At 44.0% G+C, this 19,035-nt stretch overlaps 1 protein-coding gene across 2 annotated transcripts in view; it reads left to right on the forward strand.

Moving 5' to 3' along the window:
• The window catches only part of LAMB4 (laminin subunit beta 4), a 724,082-nt gene that overhangs the window by 529,688 nt on the left and 175,359 nt on the right, over window positions 1-19,035 (forward strand). For both annotated transcript variants that reach the window (XM_069229818.1, XM_069229820.1), the window contains one exon: window positions 1,076-1,236. In XM_069229818.1, coding sequence (XP_069085919.1) covers window positions 1,076-1,236 — 161 coding nt within the window. The remainder of the gene's footprint in view (window positions 1-1,075; window positions 1,237-19,035) is intronic.

Below are 19,035 nucleotides of genomic sequence, written 5' to 3' on the forward strand. Positions count from 1 at the left end.
AACAGCAGTCTGTCATCATCTTGCAAACTAACTTACTCATCTCTGGGACCACACAAAAATTAAACAAGTGCCCCATGGTTAGTATGGGGGCAAGAGAGCTGTATTTTACTAGGGAGCTCTGTATTAAATAGTCCTCGAGTTGAATGATGGACCCACTCTACTGAAGAAACACGAGTAATGCAAGGTATAATACAAGGTCTTCAGTCAAAAGTGTGGCATAACCATGGCTTGCTGTATGTACTCGTTATCTACTTTTGCTTCATTTAATTTCAAGCACTTAGCCATTAGGATTTTCTTGATGACATTTTTCTCACAAGTATCAAGCCATCAGTATTTCCTTGCAAAGCGCCTTCTATAGTGGCTTTAGATATCACGCAAACATGGCAAAAGGATAGTTTACTCCTGAAGTGATCTTGAGCACTGTACATGTCTTTCTCCTACTCATACGAGGAAGGGTCCCACGTGCTGCTGCGGTGCAAGGCTCTCACGGTAGGCATGCCTCTGTTTGTCCCCACCCCTTTTCTCAGTTTTCGTTCCTCCATGTTGTATATGGTTGTTTTATTTCTGTCTGTCCCGTCCCCTGCTCCATACGTCAGCAGGAGGGTTAACCATCTGTGAAACGCATGACAAATTGTGTAACATCTTTTGCTGGACACGCATGTTAGAACAGCGCACACATACAGTTTGACACTCCACAATGGTATTTGGCTATATCCAAGATTTTCGTGAAATGTCTCTACTTCTGTATGGAAGAGGTATGTCTACGCTGAGTAAACCACTTTATATTTCGTACACCAGCAAAACGTATTAATTAAAGTCTCTTGGGTGGTCTTTAATGATACCACTTTCTTTACATGCAAAATACTCCCACATGTGTGGTTAATGGCCAAGGAAATATAATACACTTTTACAAATTGGAGGTAGGGGTTTTCTCGTGGGCACCATCTGTTGTTTTATGTTTCCGAAGTCAGAATTGTCCCATAGGAGTCTCTGCCCTGGCTAGGGGGTGCGTTCCCAAAAGATATCTTGTACAACAGTAACACCGTGGTTATGTTTGTTCTGTCGTTCTCCCAAGGCAAGAGGTTGATGACATTTTTGAAAATGTGAAGGAGCTGCAGGAGCTTGTCAACTTGAATTCCACCATTGAGGAACTCATGAAAGAGGCGGACAGATTGCTCAGGGATCTGGAGAGAATACGACAGAGGCTCAAGAATGCAGAAGAGGCCAAAATGAAAGGTACAGAGACATATGTTTTTACAGGAATGTGTTACCCTTACGTGCGCCAAAGTTTTCATAGGAAAAGTGTGCTCAAATTAAATCGGGGCAGTGTAAAAAAAACAATTAAAACAACAGGCAGCACATTGCAAGCATACTGTCTTGTGTTGCACCACAGCAAACTCTTAACTGAGTACCATGGAGCACACTGGTAGATCGTGCACTTCTACAGAAAAACATATGCTACCTACATTGCAGGCACACACTCTGACAGTTTGTGCTTGTAGCTAGGACACTATTTCAATGACAGTATGGAGCCGGGTTTGAAACCATGGCTTCCATGTTCACTAGAAATGGCCCATCCTCATTAGGGTTAAGCCTGCAAGGTCATGTGCTAGTACATGCGCTTGATTGCGAGGCGCTATTGTTTTCAATAAAGGGCTTTCAGCTCACCCATTGCTTGCCATTTGTTGGCTTCAATTTCACTCTTCTTTACTGCCACCTAATTGGTCAGGGCGGGCAAAACGTCACTTCAGTTTGTCTCTGTGGAGCACGACGGACCAAGCACCGATTGATCTAACTTAATCAGTGCCCGTCCACTGCTCCTGCCATGATTGAGGCACTAGTTCTTCAACCTCCAATCCTGCTGGCTTTTCTTCAGCTCCTCCCATTCCCACATCTGGTACTCTGTCTCTGTTCCCCCACACATCCCTCGTCCCCCCTGGTTTTTCAAACCTGTTGCACAGTAGCATGGCCTGCTGTCCAACATGGCTAAAAAATATAAAGCCCTGTGATGTGGACAATACTGGCTGCATCATAGCACGTTTTTAGTTTTTTAGGTCGAACCTAGGCAGAGGGCAAGAGCTGTCTCTCGACATGTTGTAATCTACATCCGTGGGCGTGCAACGCGCCCATCTCACACCCATCAATTTCATTTGTTCCTTGGCCTGCCTTTCAAAATACCCTTGATTTCGTAGGTAAATGTTTTACGTTTGTCCCGCCTTGAGGCTGCTTTGTTACCGTCTTGGAGATTGACCCTAGATTATTGCGCAATTGGCCATAAATGCTTAGTGTGGTGCACTACTTTTTTCTTTTGCCTCTTCGCTTCACACTATGTGGCCTTATGTTGTTTCTTTCTCTTCCTCTTTTTGGGCACGCCACTGTTTCTTTGTGGTGTCTGCGCACAAAAGTGCAAGCTGTAGGGGGTTTGTAAGGAAATGCCTCCTTGGCATGGTTGCCCCCTGACTTTTTGCCTTTGCTGATGCTATGTTTACAATTGAAAGTGTGCTGAGGCCTGCTAACCAGGCCCCAGCACCAGTGTTCTTTCCCTAACCTGTACTTTTGTATCCACAATTGGCAGACCCTGGCATCCAGATAAGTCCCTTGTAACTGGTACTTCTAGTACCAAGGGCCCTGATGCCAAGGAAGGTCTCTAAGGGCTGCAGCATGTCTTATGCCACCCTGGAGACCTCTCACTCAGCACAGACACACTGCTTGCCAGCTTGTGTGTGCTAGTGAGGACAAAACGAGTAAGTCGACATGGCACTCCCCTCAGGGTGCCATGCCAGCCTCTCACTGCCTATGCAGTATAGGTAAGACACCCATCTAGCAGGCCTTACAGCCCTAAGGCAGGGTGCACTATACCATAGGTGAGGGTACCAGTGCATGAGCATGGTACCCCTACAGTGTCTAAACAAAACCTTAGACATTGTAAGTGCAGGGTAGCCATAAGAGTATATGGTCTGGGAGTCCGTCAAACACGAACTTCACAGCACCATAATGGCTACACTGAAAACTGGGAAGTTTGGTATCAAACTTCTCAGCACAATAAATGCACACTGATGCCAGTGTACATTTTATTGTAAAATACACCACAGAGGGCACCTTAGAGGTGCCCCCTGAAACTTAACCGACTATCTGTGTAGGCTGACTAGTTTTAGCAGCCTGCCACAAACCGAGACATGTTGCTGGCCCCATGGGGAGAGTGCCTTTGTCACTCTGAGGCCAGTAACAAAGCCTGCACTGGGTGGAGATGCTAACACCTCCCCCAGGCAGGAATTGTCACACCTGGCGGTGAGCCTCAAAGGCTCACCTCCTTTGTGCCAACCCAGCAGGACACTCCAGCTAGTGGAGTTGCCCGCCCCCTCCGGCCAGGCCCCACTTTTGGCGGCAAGGCCGGAGAAAATAATGAGAAAAACAAGGAGGAGTCACTGGCCAGTCAGGACAGCCCCTAAGGTGTCCCGAGCTGAAGTGACTCTAACTTTTAGAAATCCTCCATCTTGCAGATGGAGGATTCCCCCAATAGGGTTAGGATTGTGACCCCCTCCCCTTGGGAGGAGGCACAAAGAGGGTGTACCCACCCTCAGGGCTAGTAGCCATTGGCTACTAACCCCCCAGACCTAAAACACGCCCTTAAATTTAGTATTTAAGGGCTACCCTGAACCCTAGAAAATTAGATTCCTGCAACTACAAGAAGAAGGACTGCCTAGCTGAAAACCCCCGCAGCGGAAGACCAGAAGACGACAACTGCCTTGGCTCCAGAAACTCACCGGCCTGTCTCCTGCCTTCCAAAGATCCTGCTCCAGCGACGCCTTCCAAAGGGACCAGCGACCTCGACATCCTCTGAGGACTGCCCCTGCTTCGAAAAGACAAGAAACTCCCGAGGACAGCGGACCTGCTCCAAGAAAGGCTGCAACTTTGTTTCCAGCAGCCTTGAAAGAACCCTGCAAGCTCCCCGCAAGAAGCGTGAGACTTGCAACACTGCACCCGGCGACCCCGACTCGGCTGGTGGAGATCCAACACCTCAGGAGGGACCCCAGGACTACTCTGATATTGTGAGTACCAAAACCTGTCCCCCCTGAGCCCCCACAGCGCCGCCTGCAGAGGGAATCCCGAGGCTTCCCCTGACCGCGACTCTTTGAACCTAAAGTCCCGACGCCTGGGAGAGACCCTGCACCCGCAGCCCCCAGGACCTGAAGGACCGGACTTTCACTGGAGAAGTGACCCCCAGGAGTCCCTCTCCCTTGTCCAAGTGGAGGTTTCCCCGAGGAACCCCCCCCTTGCCTGCCTGCAGCGCTGAAGAGATCCCGAGATCTCTCATAGACTAACATTGCGAACCCGATGCCTGTTTCTACACTGCACCCGGCCGCCCCCGCGCTGCTGAGGGTGAAATTTCTGTGTGGGCTGGTGTCCCCCCCGGTGCCCTACAAAACCCCCCTGGTCTGCCCTCCGAAGACGCGGGTACTTACCTGCAAGCAGACCGGAACCGGGGCACCCCCTTCTCTCCATTCTAGCCTATGTGTTTTGGGCACCACTTTGAACTCTGCACCTGACCGGCCCTGAGCTGCTGGTGTGGTGACTTTGGGGTTGCTCTGAACCCCCAACGGTGGGCTACCTTGGACCAAGAACTAAGCCCTGTAAGTGTCTTACTTACCTGGTTAACCTAACATATACTTACCTCCCCTAGGAACTGTGAAAATTGCACTAAGTGTCCACTTTTAAAACAGCTATTTGTGAATAACTTGAAAAGTATACATGCAATTTTGATGATTTGAAGTTCCTAAAGTACTTACCTGCAATACCTTTCGAATGAGATATTACATGTAGAATTTGAACCTGTGGTTCCTAAAATAAACTAAGAAAATATATTTTTCTATACAAAACCTATTGGCTGGATTTGTCTCTGAGTGTGTGTACCTCATTTATTGTCTATGTGTATGTACAACAAATGCTTAACACTACTCCTTGGATAAGCCTACTGCTCGACCACACTACCACAAAATAGAGCATTAGTATTATCTATTTTTACCACTATTTTACCTCTAAGGGGAACCCTTGGACTCTGTGCATGCTATTCCTTACTTTGAAATAGCACATACAGAGCCAACTTCCTACAGGGTTCTTTTTAATTTATTTAATAATTTATTTTAAAAAAGTTCTTAGAGCACAAACTCAATCGGAGGAGCACTTTACATGAGGTAGTGAAGTTCCAAAAAGCACAAACTCGATTGAAGGAGCAATTTACATGACTACATGAAGTTTCATATAGTGCAACCTTGATCTTAGGAGCGCTTTCCACGAGTACCACTGAACAAGTATAGCAGTTGAAAAATATACAAACTGGAGCATTCAGCACAGGAAAAAACACATAACTCCTCAAAGCAGTTCTACCGGCACAGCAGGAGAGCCAATACTCTTGTATTCACTGCACTCAGGAAACTCACTCCATAATGCTTTGAGGGACATTTCTTTTTGAAAACATGTTTGCCCATAGCTCAGCCTGTGGTGGTCCTATGACAATTAGACCACCACCAAGCCGCTCAGCAAGACACACTCTTTCTGTCTAGGTCATCTCTGGGTGTCCACACTAGATTGGTGGGTAGGGAGTCCAAAATAGTAACCTCTCCCACCATTCAATGTCTTCTTAAACTCTCTCATAGGTGGAACCTTTGTTTTACAGCTGCAGGGATGTGGAATTCCTATCGCCCGGGACATCTTGTTTGGGGTCAAGGTCAACAAGTTTTTATGTTTACTTTGTCCTTGGGACAAGTAGGCCCAACCCCCTGCAGCACAAACCCTTTGGCTGCCTGTTTACAGAGAGTTGAACTCTCTGCAGTTGAGGTAATGTGTTTCCAAAAGATAATGCTGTTCGAACTTGTATTTATGGTTCATTATTTGAAAGCCTTCATTATTAGGGTGCGTGCTGTAAATAAATGTTTTAAGGTCACACTTCACTACTGACGTTGTTCCAGTACAAAACAAAAAAACATGTACACACATGTTTGAAAAGTTTAGGCTAAGAGGCTAAGTATAATGCTCCCAGAATGCTCTCTGATTATATGCAAATGAAGTGTCATTTAGTAAAATGTGTTGATGCATGCTAGTATTTCCCAAAAATATTTCTAATGGAAAATCAGTGTAACCATTTTCAACACGATTATGGGAAGCGTGAAAATAAACAAACACTGACAAAGCCAACTGATCTGACATGTTTTTATAAGTCTTTTAGTTTCATCAATGCGTGTCTTGTTTTGACATGGCTTTTGTAACACTTTATTGTTGTGGGAGCTACCAGGCCCTCAACATTGTAACAAACATTGGCAAAACCCCCCCAAAAAGTTTTTGAACTCTTAAAGCACACGTTGCCACCAGCGGCATAACAAAGGCCCCGCAGCCGCCCTCCAGGGGGCCCCGTCAGCACAGCACCTGCCCTGAGTGAGTCTGGAGAGGGGGCTCCTCCATGTTCTTTGCAAAGGGGCACCCTCCAGTTTCGTTACGTCACTGATTGCCACTGTAGTTCCTGACACTGAACAAAACTACTTTGTGTGGCAATATGCTCCTTGTGGAAGAGCAGAATGCGATCACTCACAGTAAAGCCAGCCGAAAGAGAGAGAAATAGAAGTTTAATAAACACAAAATGTCTTTGTTAACACCAGACCTAATTAGGGACCAAGACCCACATGTAGGTAGCTTTTTGCATGTCGCAAACAGCGACTTTCGCTGTTTGCGACGTGCAAAAAGCACATTGCGATGCACAAACCCAGTTTTGCGATTCAGTAACCTGGTTACCGAATCACAAAACGGGTTTGCGACTCGCAATTAGTAAGGGGTGTTCCCTTCCTAATTGCAACTCGCAGTGCAATGTAGGATTGTTTTGTGACCGCGAACGCGGGCGCAAACCAATCGCAGTTTGCACCCATTTCAAATGGGTGCTAACACTTTCGCAAAAGGGAAGGGATCCCCATGGGACCCCTTTCCCATTGTGAATGTCACTGTAAACATTTTTTCAGAGCAAGTAGTGGTCCTGTGGACCACTGCCTGCTCTGAAAAAATAAAACGAAAATGTTTCAATTTTCGTTTTTGTTATGCATCTCGTTTTCCTTTAAGGAAAACGGGCTGCATTACAAAAAAAACTGCTTTATTGAAAAGCAGTCACAGACATGGTGGTCTGCTGTCTCCAGCAGGCCACCATTCGTGAGGGGGTCGCAAATTGCGACCCACCTCATGATTATTCATGATGTGGGCATTTGCGAAGCCCTTGCGAATCACAGATGGTGTCAAGGACACCATCCTACATTCGGATTTGCGACTCGCAATTTGCAGGTCACAAATCTGAACCTACCTACTTGTGGCCCCAAATTCTTAAAGAAAGTCACAAAAGTGCACCCATGGTATATGTCGTACCCCTATAAAATATTTGTGAACTGTATTTTAGCGTGGGTAAATACGATGTGTAGATTTGCTCATGTGAAAATCTATTGAGCATTTGCAAGTTCATTTTCCCTCCAGCCACTTTCTTCCCAACCCTGGAAGAAGTTCTAATTCTGCCATTGTCAGGAGTAAATGTCCAACCTTTCTTATTATGGGAAAATATTAGGGAGAAGCTGGTAAAAATCTTTAAAACATGCAGGTTAGTAGGTTTGCAGACTCAAAGGCATTCCAGCCCTGGAACTATTGCTTACTGCTTCCTCCAGCCCCAGTATGCAGATCTGCAGAAAGGTGGCAAAATAAGGAAATTGCTACAGTAGGGATTGAAACTCCAAGTATTCAAGCCCTACTATGGTAGTAGCCCTGGCATAATCAGAGAGGCTATTAATTGCTGCCATAATTTGTCGCCACACTACATGGCACCAAAGGGACAAGTAGATCTTTTTACAGGACAAGTAGATTTGAGAAGCAACCTGTCCCCTGGACAAGTAGATATTTTAATAAATTCCACACCCCTGAGCTGGGAGTGATTTGTGATTTAAGGACCTTGTTTGTAATAGCATTACAGTTGGCCTGCTAAGCCGGGAAATGTGTAAGGCACTACAACCTTCAGCGGTTACATATATTGTTACATTGTATTACTCTCTGCCATTCTGTTTTCATGTCTATATTGTTACATGACCCTGTTTCTTACAAATGCTATTTTTACTATGGTATTCTCTAGGCGCTGTTCAGAGCATTACAATCAAGATATTACAATATTCGCTCCACTCGGCAACTTGCCCCATACTGGTTTGTGGGGCATTCTTTTTACAAAACATTTTTGCCCATAACTTACTGTGTGGTGGTCCTAGGACAATGGGACCACCACAAAATGACACACACTTTCTGTCTTGGTCACACTATGGTGGGGGGGACCCCAAAATAGTAACCTCTCCCACCAGTCAATGTCTTTTTAAGCTCTCTCACGGCTGCAACTTTTGTTTTACAGCCGAGAGAAGTTTGTGTTTTAAGAGCCTTGTTTGTAGTACGGGCCTGCTAGGCCTGAAAATGTGTTAGGCACTGTACCCTCCAGGGGCAAAACATTTTTGCCCATAACTCTCCTTGTGGTGGTCTTAGGACAATGGGACCACCATCACAATGTTCAGCATGACACACTTGTTCTGTCCAGGGCATCTTTGGGTCACCACACTAGATTGGGGGGACCGCAAAATAATAACCTGTCCCACCAGTCAGTGTCTTTTTAAGTTCTATGGCTAAAACTTTTGTTTTACAGCTGGGAGTACTTTGTGCTTTAAGGGCCTTGTTTGTAATATTATTCTAGAAGGCTTGTTAGTAGGCCTAATAGGCCTGAAAATGTGTAATGCACTACTCCCTCAAGGGTTTAAATATATGGTACACTGCATTACGTTCTGCCATTCTGTTTTCATGTGGTTATGCTCTCTAGGGGCTAACTATATGGTTGCATGCCCATGTTTCTTACAAATTTTATTTTTATAGTGGTGCCTTCTAGGGGCTATTCTAAGCGTTACAGTCAAGATACTACAATATTAGCTGCACTTGGAAACTCGCCCCATAATGTTTTGGAGGTATTACTTTTACAAACCATTTTTCCCCCATAACTCACCGCACAATGTGCTCTTTCTGTCTCAGTCATATTTGGGTCCCCACACTATGTTGGTGCGGCCACAAAGTAAAAATTATTTAAAAAATATAATAAATAATGGCAATATTTTCATTTTTTGCTGCAGATAGAGGAAGAAGGTAAATGGAAGTGGTTTGGTTATATGCAGGGCCATTGGAATTATGTGGCAGAGAGGACCAAATTATGCGGCAGGGTTGACCAATTTATGTGGCAAGAAAAGTCCAGTTATGCATTTACAGCAGCAATAGTTGTAACTCAAGCAAATGGGAGACCTATTGTATTGCAAATGTTTGTTCTTCTTTCTTAAGTACTCCAAAGGAGTGCTTACATTTTCAAACTTTTTCCTCTTCTGCACCCTCCCCCTGCACTCTTTCTACGTGTGCTGCAAGCTCGCATGTCGTTCTCGCCACCACCTCCGCTGTCCCCCATGTAGCTTCACCCTGCTGGGCGTCATCACACATTTTATATTTTTTTAATTAAACCCATTCAGTGTAGAGGGCGGCTGGTCTTTTGATGAACAATATGTGTATAGTCTGCTGTGTACTGTATTATGTGGCAAGTATGACCCTGGCATTGTGGCAGGTGTTTGATTATATCCTTGGTAAAGCTTTGTGAGTTCCTCTGACGATTTTCACTGTGCTAATAATCAGTGGCATCATCATAATGATTAATCTAAGCATTTTACGGCAAATCCAGCTGCTTTTTAGACTTACAAAGTAAAACCCCAATTTTATAATTATATCCACCAGCAAGTTGATTGTTAAACTCATTTGCTTGTTTCTTATTCAGTGTATTTTCTTCTCCCAGTCTGTCCACCTTGTGTTTTTCCCTCCCCTGGAGCATAACAACTTTATCAACACTCTGTTTGGCTGGCTTTTATCCTTCCACTGCTCACTTTTAGAGAACCTCTTTTTTTGCCTTTTTGCACTCCGTGAGAGTGCATGTGTTATTGCATGTGCATGTGTTATTCAGACTCTCTACCTTGAGTGCTTCTCCCCATCCGCCGTATACCTCACCCCTCCACCAAATACTGCAGAAGGCTTCATGTTGTAAACACTAACTCCTGTGCTTCTCCCCTGCCAGACTGCTTTCCTCTCCAGCGATCTGTGTTGCTTTGTCATTCATTCGCTTCTCCCCCCTCCATGTAGCTGCTCTTCTCCTCCTTCACCCTTCCTCTGTTTCCCGCATCCACACCCACTGTCTTTTTTAAAATATCTTATTCTTAGTATTTTGGGGGGCAGAGGCACCATGCAAATTGCTACCAGTCCCTCCACCTGAATCTTTTTTATTATGTCTGTGCTGTTTCTTTTTCAAGATTGCTTATTTTACAGATTGATCTTGAATTTGTAAATTTAAAAAATGCCATCCACATCAGTTTTGAAACATGCATGCTAAATGACTAATGTTCACACATGTCATCGTGCATGCACACACCTTCAAAATAACACGTCTACTTCTGCCGCATCATTGCACCTTTTTTTTCTCGCCATGCTGTACACCACCTTACCAATGCTGCACAGCATACTCAAATGGCATTGGCAAAGCCAGTAGGCCCCAAAGGCAAGACCCACTGTCTTTGCCAATGCTTGTTTTTAAGATGGAGAACAGGTTCCTTCAGGTAGGTGTAGTGTGTATTTGCACCCACCTGTGGGTGGGGGCATTGAAGACTCCATGAGACCCACAGACCATCCTCCCATGGGCAACACTCAGGGCGGTGCACCTACTGTGCACAACCACGTATGTCATGCACAATCTGTGCACCTCCCAACAGCCTCCTAGGCTTTGTGCCCACACCTAAAATATGGGAAAGGTACAAGGTCAAAATCACTCCCTCATTTGCATGGGAATTGCCGTCATGCAAATGAGGAAACAACCCTAAGCTGCTTACTATAATCTGGCTTACATGTTACACGTGCATGATCCATGTGACAGAAGGGACTGCAGATGGGTCTGTGACCCATTCTGTAATATCAAAATGCCACAGAGATGCACACTGCAAGCAAAGCCGTCCTTTGCAGCCCCGGGACAATATTTATATAAAGGACAATGGGCCAGATGTACACAGCCCTTTTGCATTTCTTAACGGTCTGAATTGGTACTTCGACCTGTTAAGAAATGCAAAACAGCCTTTTCTTATGTACAAAGGCCTTTAAGAAATCGTAAATTGCTATTTCTACTCTGTGGAAATCACAATATGCAATTCCCAGAATGGAAAATTACAAAGAGGAATTCGTATTTGCTATCCTATTCTGATGTGCAAAGCATTTCTTAAATGCGACTTGGGCATTTAGGAGATGCAATTACCACTGACTTGAAGTCAGTGGTAACCGGGTGCAATTTGAAACAATCATTTGCAATGCAATAGGTCTAGCATTTTCTTGAGTTAGAGTTATTGGCATTCTAAATTATTTATAACTTGACTTTTCTTGCCACATAAGTTGGTCAAACCTGCCTCATAATTTTGTCTTTTCCTGCCATATGAATCCAGTGGCACAGGAGTTAAATAAACCACTTCCATTTAACTCCTTCCTCTATCTTAAAACATATACAATTATCCTATAAACCTTCATCATAAATACAATTTTGGCATTGGAGAGTAATGTTCAAAACATCATAACAAAAATATCATCTGGGACGGATTGGATCGTGAAAGGAAAGGGGGAGTTGGGAGTAAAGATGGAGAGGACAAGTGGCGTAGTAACAGTGTCATGGGGCCTGTAAGAAAGGAAATTGGTTGACTCCAATTTCGGCAGGAAAATACAGCAGTAATTACAGTTGAGTGAGGTCTCTGAGCCCTGGTGCCACTGCACCTGTTACTCCATTGATAACTAGGCCTCAGGAGACAAAGCGGATGGGGCAGAAAAAGAGAAGCGAAAGGAATTAATCAGACAGAGGGAAGAAAGAGAAGGTGTCGCAAAGAAATAAAAGAAAGAAGGGAAAGAAAGAGAGATAATGAAAACACCACTAAGATATGAAAATAGAGCAAGTGTGTGAGACAAAAGAAAAAAGGGAAGGACGCTACCGAACGAATGATAGAGGGAAAAATAAGAGAAAAATGAACATTAGAGAAAAAACAGAGATGGTGAGAGAAACAAGCAGCAAAAGAACCAGGGACTGTAAGTAATGACACATTTCCCTCAGACACCGAATGGGAAAACCACTTTGACACTTCGGGCCTGACAAGTAACTTGTGGCCTCCAAATACAGACAAGAAAAATAGGGATTTATTGTAAGACTTGAATTGACAGATAAATATAAGAAAAACACCAGAGAAAGGAAGGAAGAAAGATCTAAAAAAAAGAGAAAGGATGCATACCGAGTCAAAAGAAAGAGCAAATAAAAAAAAGGCAAATTATGAAGGAAAGAGAAAAAATTAGTGAAAGAATGAACATCTGATGAAGAGAAAAGAGAAGAAACTAGGAAAGAAATAGCCAAGTTTTTACAAGTTTGAAAGAGGAAGTAGCAATAGGAAGAGGGAAATAAAAAAAGGGGAGGAGTAGAAATAAACAGTTGAAAAAAAGAACAATACTGTTAACATGGGGGTTTTGAGAGCTGGAAAGAAAAAAGTGGGGGGGGGACATTGAGAGTAGACATACATTTAATTTACTCCTGCTAGGTTGTCAAACAGAAGTCAGAATGAGGAACAGAAGGGGGCACTGCAGAACAGGAGGAGGTGCATTAGCAGAGTTGTATGTCAAAATGAGCAATTTTGGGGCGCTTCAGATCAGGATTGGGGGTATAGCCACAGCTGTGTCACGGCTCAGTGCTGAAATAACAGAAAGGCAGCGGATGAGAAATGAGAAACAAAGTGCTGTGTAATTCCTTTATTGGAATAATGGGGCGCTGCAGGTTAAGGCTGAGGTGAACTGACAGAGTTGTATGTGGACTGCAGTACTGGAACAGTAACTGGCACACAAGGTCAGAGGTGAGGTATGTTAATGGAGCTATGTGTGGAACCTAGTATTGGTGTGCCAGTGTTGCCGAGTGTTAGCCTGGAGGTGCCCTTGTGAAGCTGCAGACGGGGCTCAGTACGGGAGTGGCATTGCCTTTGAACCACAGAAGCAAGGAGTCTTGAAGGGCATGTGTGTGTGAGGCTTAATACTGAAAAGAAATGTGCACTGAATGTTAGAATTGATGTAATCTGGCGGAGCTGTGGTGGTTCCCATCAACAGTGGCATTGGATGTTAGACTTGAGATGCACTGCCTGAGCTGTATTTTGCTCTTTTGGTTCCAGTGTTGGCTTGCCAGTGGGACTGAATCTTAGAATTGAGCTGCTGTAATGGAACTGAATGTGAGCAGGGTCTCAGTATACGAAAGGAAGTTACCTCACCGGGGTAGAACTGAGGTGCACTGATGGAGCAGTGGCCGAAGGCCTAGTACTGAAACAGCAGAGTGTCCTTGTACTGAAACGGCAGAGTGTACTAACTGTAAGAATTGAGGTGCTCTGGAAGACTGCGTGTGGGGGGTTCTGGCACGGCCACAGCTGAGGGGCTTGGAGTGTGTGTCCTGAGGTGCACTGATGGATCTGCTCCTGAGGTCCCAGCACTGGAACAGCAGAGTGTACTGAGGGTAAGAACTGAAGTGCTCTGGCAGCCAGCATGTGTGGGATTCTGGCATGGTTGAGGGGCTTGGAGTGTGTGAACTGAGGTGCACTAATGGAGCTGTGCCTGGGGTCCTTGTACTTGAACAGCAGTGAGTACTGACTGTAAGAACTGAAGTGCACTAGCAGACAGTGTGTGTGTGGTTCTGGCAAGGCTGAGGGGCTTAGAGTGTGTGACCTGAGGTGCACTGATAGAGCTGCGCCAAAAGTCCCAGTACGGGAACAGCAGTGTGTAATGACTGTAAGAATTGAGGTGCTCTGGCAGACCGCATGTGTGGGGTTCTGCCACGGGCACGGCTGAGGGCTTGTAATGTGTGAACTGAGGTGCACTGATGGAGCTGAGAGTGGGATCCCAGTATGGACCAGAAGTGGGCAATGTCTCCAAGAACTGTGGAGCCCTGATAGAGCTTGGTGCCTAAGCTATAAGCAATTACAAGTGAACCCAAGACTGTCATCTTTGTCCCTTTGGAATGCATTGTAGTGAATGCCAGGTTTTGGGGGTCACAAAAAGGAGTATATATAAATGGCAATGACAGATTTTAGTCACACTATAAATCATTTATTGGTGGTGTCATACTACAGTGATGTCATCCTGTGAAAAATGCTGCCCCATCTACTTGATGAACCATCTTTGAAAGAAAACAGTTTCCTCTTTTGATTTTCTTATGGAAAATTATGGTTAGTGCTCTAGATACTAAAATGAGCCCACATTTTTTTATCAGTTCTCAAACATCTTCCTTATCCATGTGAGAAAATGTATGACATGCTCAGTGAAACAGGTACTTCCAACAGCAGCAGCAGTCTATTAATTGATTACCAGCAGAAGCTTCACCTCAGAGATCCACTGAACAAACTACACAGCTAACATTCCATATTCATGACAAATCTGGGACACCCTAGAATGCCATGATGCAGGAATAAATGTTGAATTTAAAGCCTTGTCTATGGACCAGTGTGAAGTAAATGTGCATTGATGAATCTATGCAGCGATGGAACCTGCTATTCCGAAACCAAAGTCAGGGTAAGAAACAGGTTTAGTCCTTTATGAATTTATGACACTATGGCCCATATTTATACTTTTTTAGCGCCGCATTTGCGCCGCTTTTTAACGCAAAAGCAGCGTAAACTTGCAAAATACAATTGTATTTTGTAAGTTTGTGCTGCTTTTGCATCAAAAAATGACGCAATTGCGGCACTAAAAAAGTATAAATATGGACCTATATATTTTTAAAGGAATAACAATAGTTAATCAGAGAGATCCCTACCTATGCCCAGCATCTCCTTTCCATGTCTCTTTCCTCAGACAATCCATCCTCCGTGTCGCTTAGTACTTCCTTAATTTTCATTTACATGCTGGTAAACATAGACATATGTTTAATCTTTGATTTAAATGTATGGTATTGTTTAGGTGCAGAGAGCTACTTGCAGACAGATCTTATATTGAAAGTTATTATATTTCGCCTTGTGTGGATAGTGAAACCCTCTGAATGAGTTGCTATTTTGACATTTCATTTTACTTTTCATGTGTCCCACGTTTATCAGTAATTGCATCTACCTGCATGAACATGCACTGGCTTCAAAATTATTTTAGATTGTTAAATATGAGGACATGATAAAACATTTGAAACATATAGTTATTGTCTAGAAAAATGGTTCCCTGCATAGCTTATAATATACTATATTTAAGGACAGTTAATTAAAAAAACGTTTCAAAGTAAGTATCATTGTAAATCAGACATGACAGAACAGTGAGGCACCTGTTTTAAAACTATGAAAGTGAAACCTGCCATGAACTGCACAATTTCCACAAACTGGAAAAACTTAAAATATATAAGATGAACACATAGAATGGAAGGCTTTCTGGAACTCATTTATTTCAGGTACTCATAGCAGCAGAAATTAGAACAATTTTCACGCACATATCCAGATCTCTGCACAGGAAAGTGAATAATTCTAAAGGTATCTTCTCCAGCAGCATGTCCGTGTAGGCATTATTGATGTGTTGAGTGAACATTTCAGTTCTTTATTAGATGCTCTTCTAGTCACTGGGATCTTTACAGGCTTCGTATGCAAAGCTATCTTGATATATCGGTTGATATTTTAATGAGATTCGTCTCAGTTTTTGTCTCTGAATCTTATGGGAAGTTGACCACCAGGTAGGAGCAATGAAAATTAAACATTTTGGTAGTGTACAACAGCCTGATTTTCAGTACACCAAACACAACAGAATACAATCGAAAGAAAACTTTCACATGTCCAGCATGCATACCGTAGGCTATCACATGGCTCACAGCATTCGTCTCAAATATACACCACACAGAATGTTAGAAAACGTCATACATATGCAACACAGCACAGATATGCCATGTAGTAGGGTATCGCCATGTTCACAACATCACTTCTCAACAGAATATGCTGTATTACAACCCTGATAATATTAGAAAAGGTAACTCCAGTAGGTTGATAATGAGCTACCAGTGGCTTGCAGGCTTCCTCGAACCAACTCGCACATGATAACTCTCTGTCAGCTAGTTTAAGAATACGCAGCTGCCCCCCGGTAAAGGGAGCACTTTAAACAAGCATTTACAATGCATCGGGTCTCGCGTTTGCTCATGTTAGAGCTGATCGCGTTGTAAACTCCTAACCCGACTTTTCACCTATCGGGCAAAAGTGCATTTATGTACATAACCCGAAAAAGTGAAATCAAGTACCTAAAGTGCTCGACTTCTGCCAAGCGAGATCGGGCTCGTAAATTAGAGAAAAAAAGTCCACGAGCCCGATGGAAAAGAGCGAGCCTCGCATGTTTTCTGTACTTGGTCGCTGCGTTGGAGGAGGGCTAGCCACCGGAAAAGGCATGCCATATGCGTGCCTTCCACTAATGAAAGCAAGCCGATTTTATTAGGGAAGCCCACCAACCAATAAAAAACACTGATGTGAAGTTGACAGGGCTCTGAGCCCTTTTACAAATACAAAAGAGTCTCCCTGCGAAACGCATGCGCAAGCGCATGCAACGCAGGCTCGACCCTAAAAACTGCACCTGAAGGCCTTGAAAGTGGATGGGTAATTGTTTCTGCCTGTGTATATTTGCCTTTTGCTCTAGCTGTATTTATTTTTCTGATGTTTTTCCTTCTTTTGTCATATTTTGCAGTTTCTCTAATTTTCTTCTGTTGTTATCACCTTTCTGTCTTCCATCTCTTTCTCTTTCCTTATAGTCTGTTTACCTCTTACTTTCCTTTCTCTTTTTCTCCCCTACATTCGCTCTTCTACTTTTCTTTCTTTTTTTTTTCTTACCCTTCAAGTCCTTCTGTGCTTCATTTTCCAGGCCTTTTTCCTTTCTCTCATCTCTCTTGCTTTCTCTCCTTCGTTTGCTCTCCCACTCTTTCTCCACTTCTTTCTTTCTCTGATTCTTTCTCTTCCTCTTCTTCTCCTTTTGTTTAGTCCTGTCTTCTTTCTCTGCAGCTTCCTGTTTTTTTATTTGACTTCCATTCTCCCTTTATTTCTTTTTATAATTTTCCTTTTCTCTTTTATTCCTTTTCATCCCTCCTTTTCTCCCCTTTTCTGGTACATTCTTAGCTTTTTTCTTCCCTTCCTTTTCCCTTTTGTTTTCTCCTTTTGCACCTTCCTTTCACTCCTATTATAGTTCTTTTTCTTTTCTTTTCTTTTTCTTTCTATCTTGCTCTTCACTCCTTTCCTTTCCTCTTCCTTTATTCGCTATTTTCAGTTTGCTTCATTTTTCTTTTTCTCCTTTGTTTCACTTTTTTTTGCTTATTTTTTCTTTTTCTCCTTACTTTCTCTTCTTTCTTTTATTTCCATTGTAGGCTTTTGCTGGTTTCTTCTTTCTTCTCCCCATAACAAATTTGATCATTCTCTTATCTTTTACCTTATCACTACTCTCTTTGTTTCTTTTTCTTTCTTTCTCTAGTTGTCTCTCTATCTCCTTCTCTCTTCTTCTCCCAGTCTTTCTCTCAAGAACAAAGGGGCAAAACTGGTTGTTGAGGACTCCACAGGTAAACCTTTTGCAATATATCCATTGTGCCTCTAATTCTGCTTGCTCGTTGGGGCAGGACTGAGCTATTCTATTGATGGTATTTACGTTACTTGGCCGTTGGGAATCCTTATAGAATCCCTATGTTACCAATAGCTCAGGATGGTTTTCTGTATTAAGATGTAGCTCTCCCTATGGGAAAGGCTGGAGACTTCTGTATTAGAAAGAGCCCCCAACACATCCAACACAGATCAGTGTAACATTATCTTGCTATCACATAACCAACAGCCACATACAGATATCAGAGCAAAGGGCTTATCAGTTTATCTACCAACCCAAGTGATGTGCTAGCAATCAATTAAGCAGGATTTGATTAGAGTGGCTGCTTCACCCCTGAGGGTCTCGAGGCGCTGAGGGGTCATGCTGCAGGATCACGCTCTGTTCCTGTTGGTTGAACATCCAGGTGTTGAGGTCCTTCCTGAACTGTTGGAGGGATAGTGAGCTTCTGATGTGCAGGAGGAGGGTGTTCCAAGTCTTAGCCACCAGGTGGGAGAAGGAGCGGCCTCTGCTGTTTGTCCGGCAGATGTGCTGGGTAGCTGCCAGGGAGAGGGATCTGAAATGGAGTTCTCTGGTAGGTTGGTGGAAAGTCACTGGTTTGTTGAGGCATGTCGGTCCTTCATGTAGTGCCTTGTAAGCATGGGTGAGCCGCTTGAACTGGCATCTCCTTGTGACAGGTAGCCAATGGAGTTTCCTGAGGTAAGGGGTGATGTGCATCTGTCTGGGGGGGTCAAGGATGAGTCTGGCTGCTGTGTTCTCACTGGTCTGGAGTTTCCTCATGAGTTGGGCGGTGATTCCTACATGGCGGGAGTTGCCGTAGTCAAGTCTGCTGGTGATGAGAACTTGTGTGACAGTTCACCTGGTGAGGGGTGGGAGCCACCTTAAGACCTTCCTGAGCATCCAGAGGGTGAGGAATTAAGCGGAGGAGACAGCACTAACCTGTTTCTTTGTGGATAGCTGGCTGTCGAGGATGATGCTGTGGTTGTGGGTGTATTCGGAGGGTTTAGGGGGTGGGGCCTAGCTTAGGAGGCCACCATTCGTTGTTTCATAGGGTGTCCATGCCTTTCCCGAAGATGAGTACTTCTGTCTTGTCAGTGTTGAGTTTGAGGCAGTTGTTCATCCAGATGGCCTCCTTCTTCATACATCTTTGAAACCTGTCTTTGATGGCTGTTGGATCATTTGTCAGGGAGAGTATGAGTTGAGTGTCGTCAGATTTGGAAATGATGTTGAGTCTGTTGAATCTGTTGCTCCTGATGATGTTGGCCAGGGGTGTCATGTATACGTTGAAAAAGGTTGGGCTGAAGGATGAGTCTTGATGAGCAATTT

This window comes from Pleurodeles waltl, chromosome 4_1 (genome assembly GCF_031143425.1).
Source record: "Pleurodeles waltl isolate 20211129_DDA chromosome 4_1, aPleWal1.hap1.20221129, whole genome shotgun sequence".
NCBI classification, from domain to species: Eukaryota; Metazoa; Chordata; class Amphibia; order Caudata; family Salamandridae; genus Pleurodeles; species Pleurodeles waltl.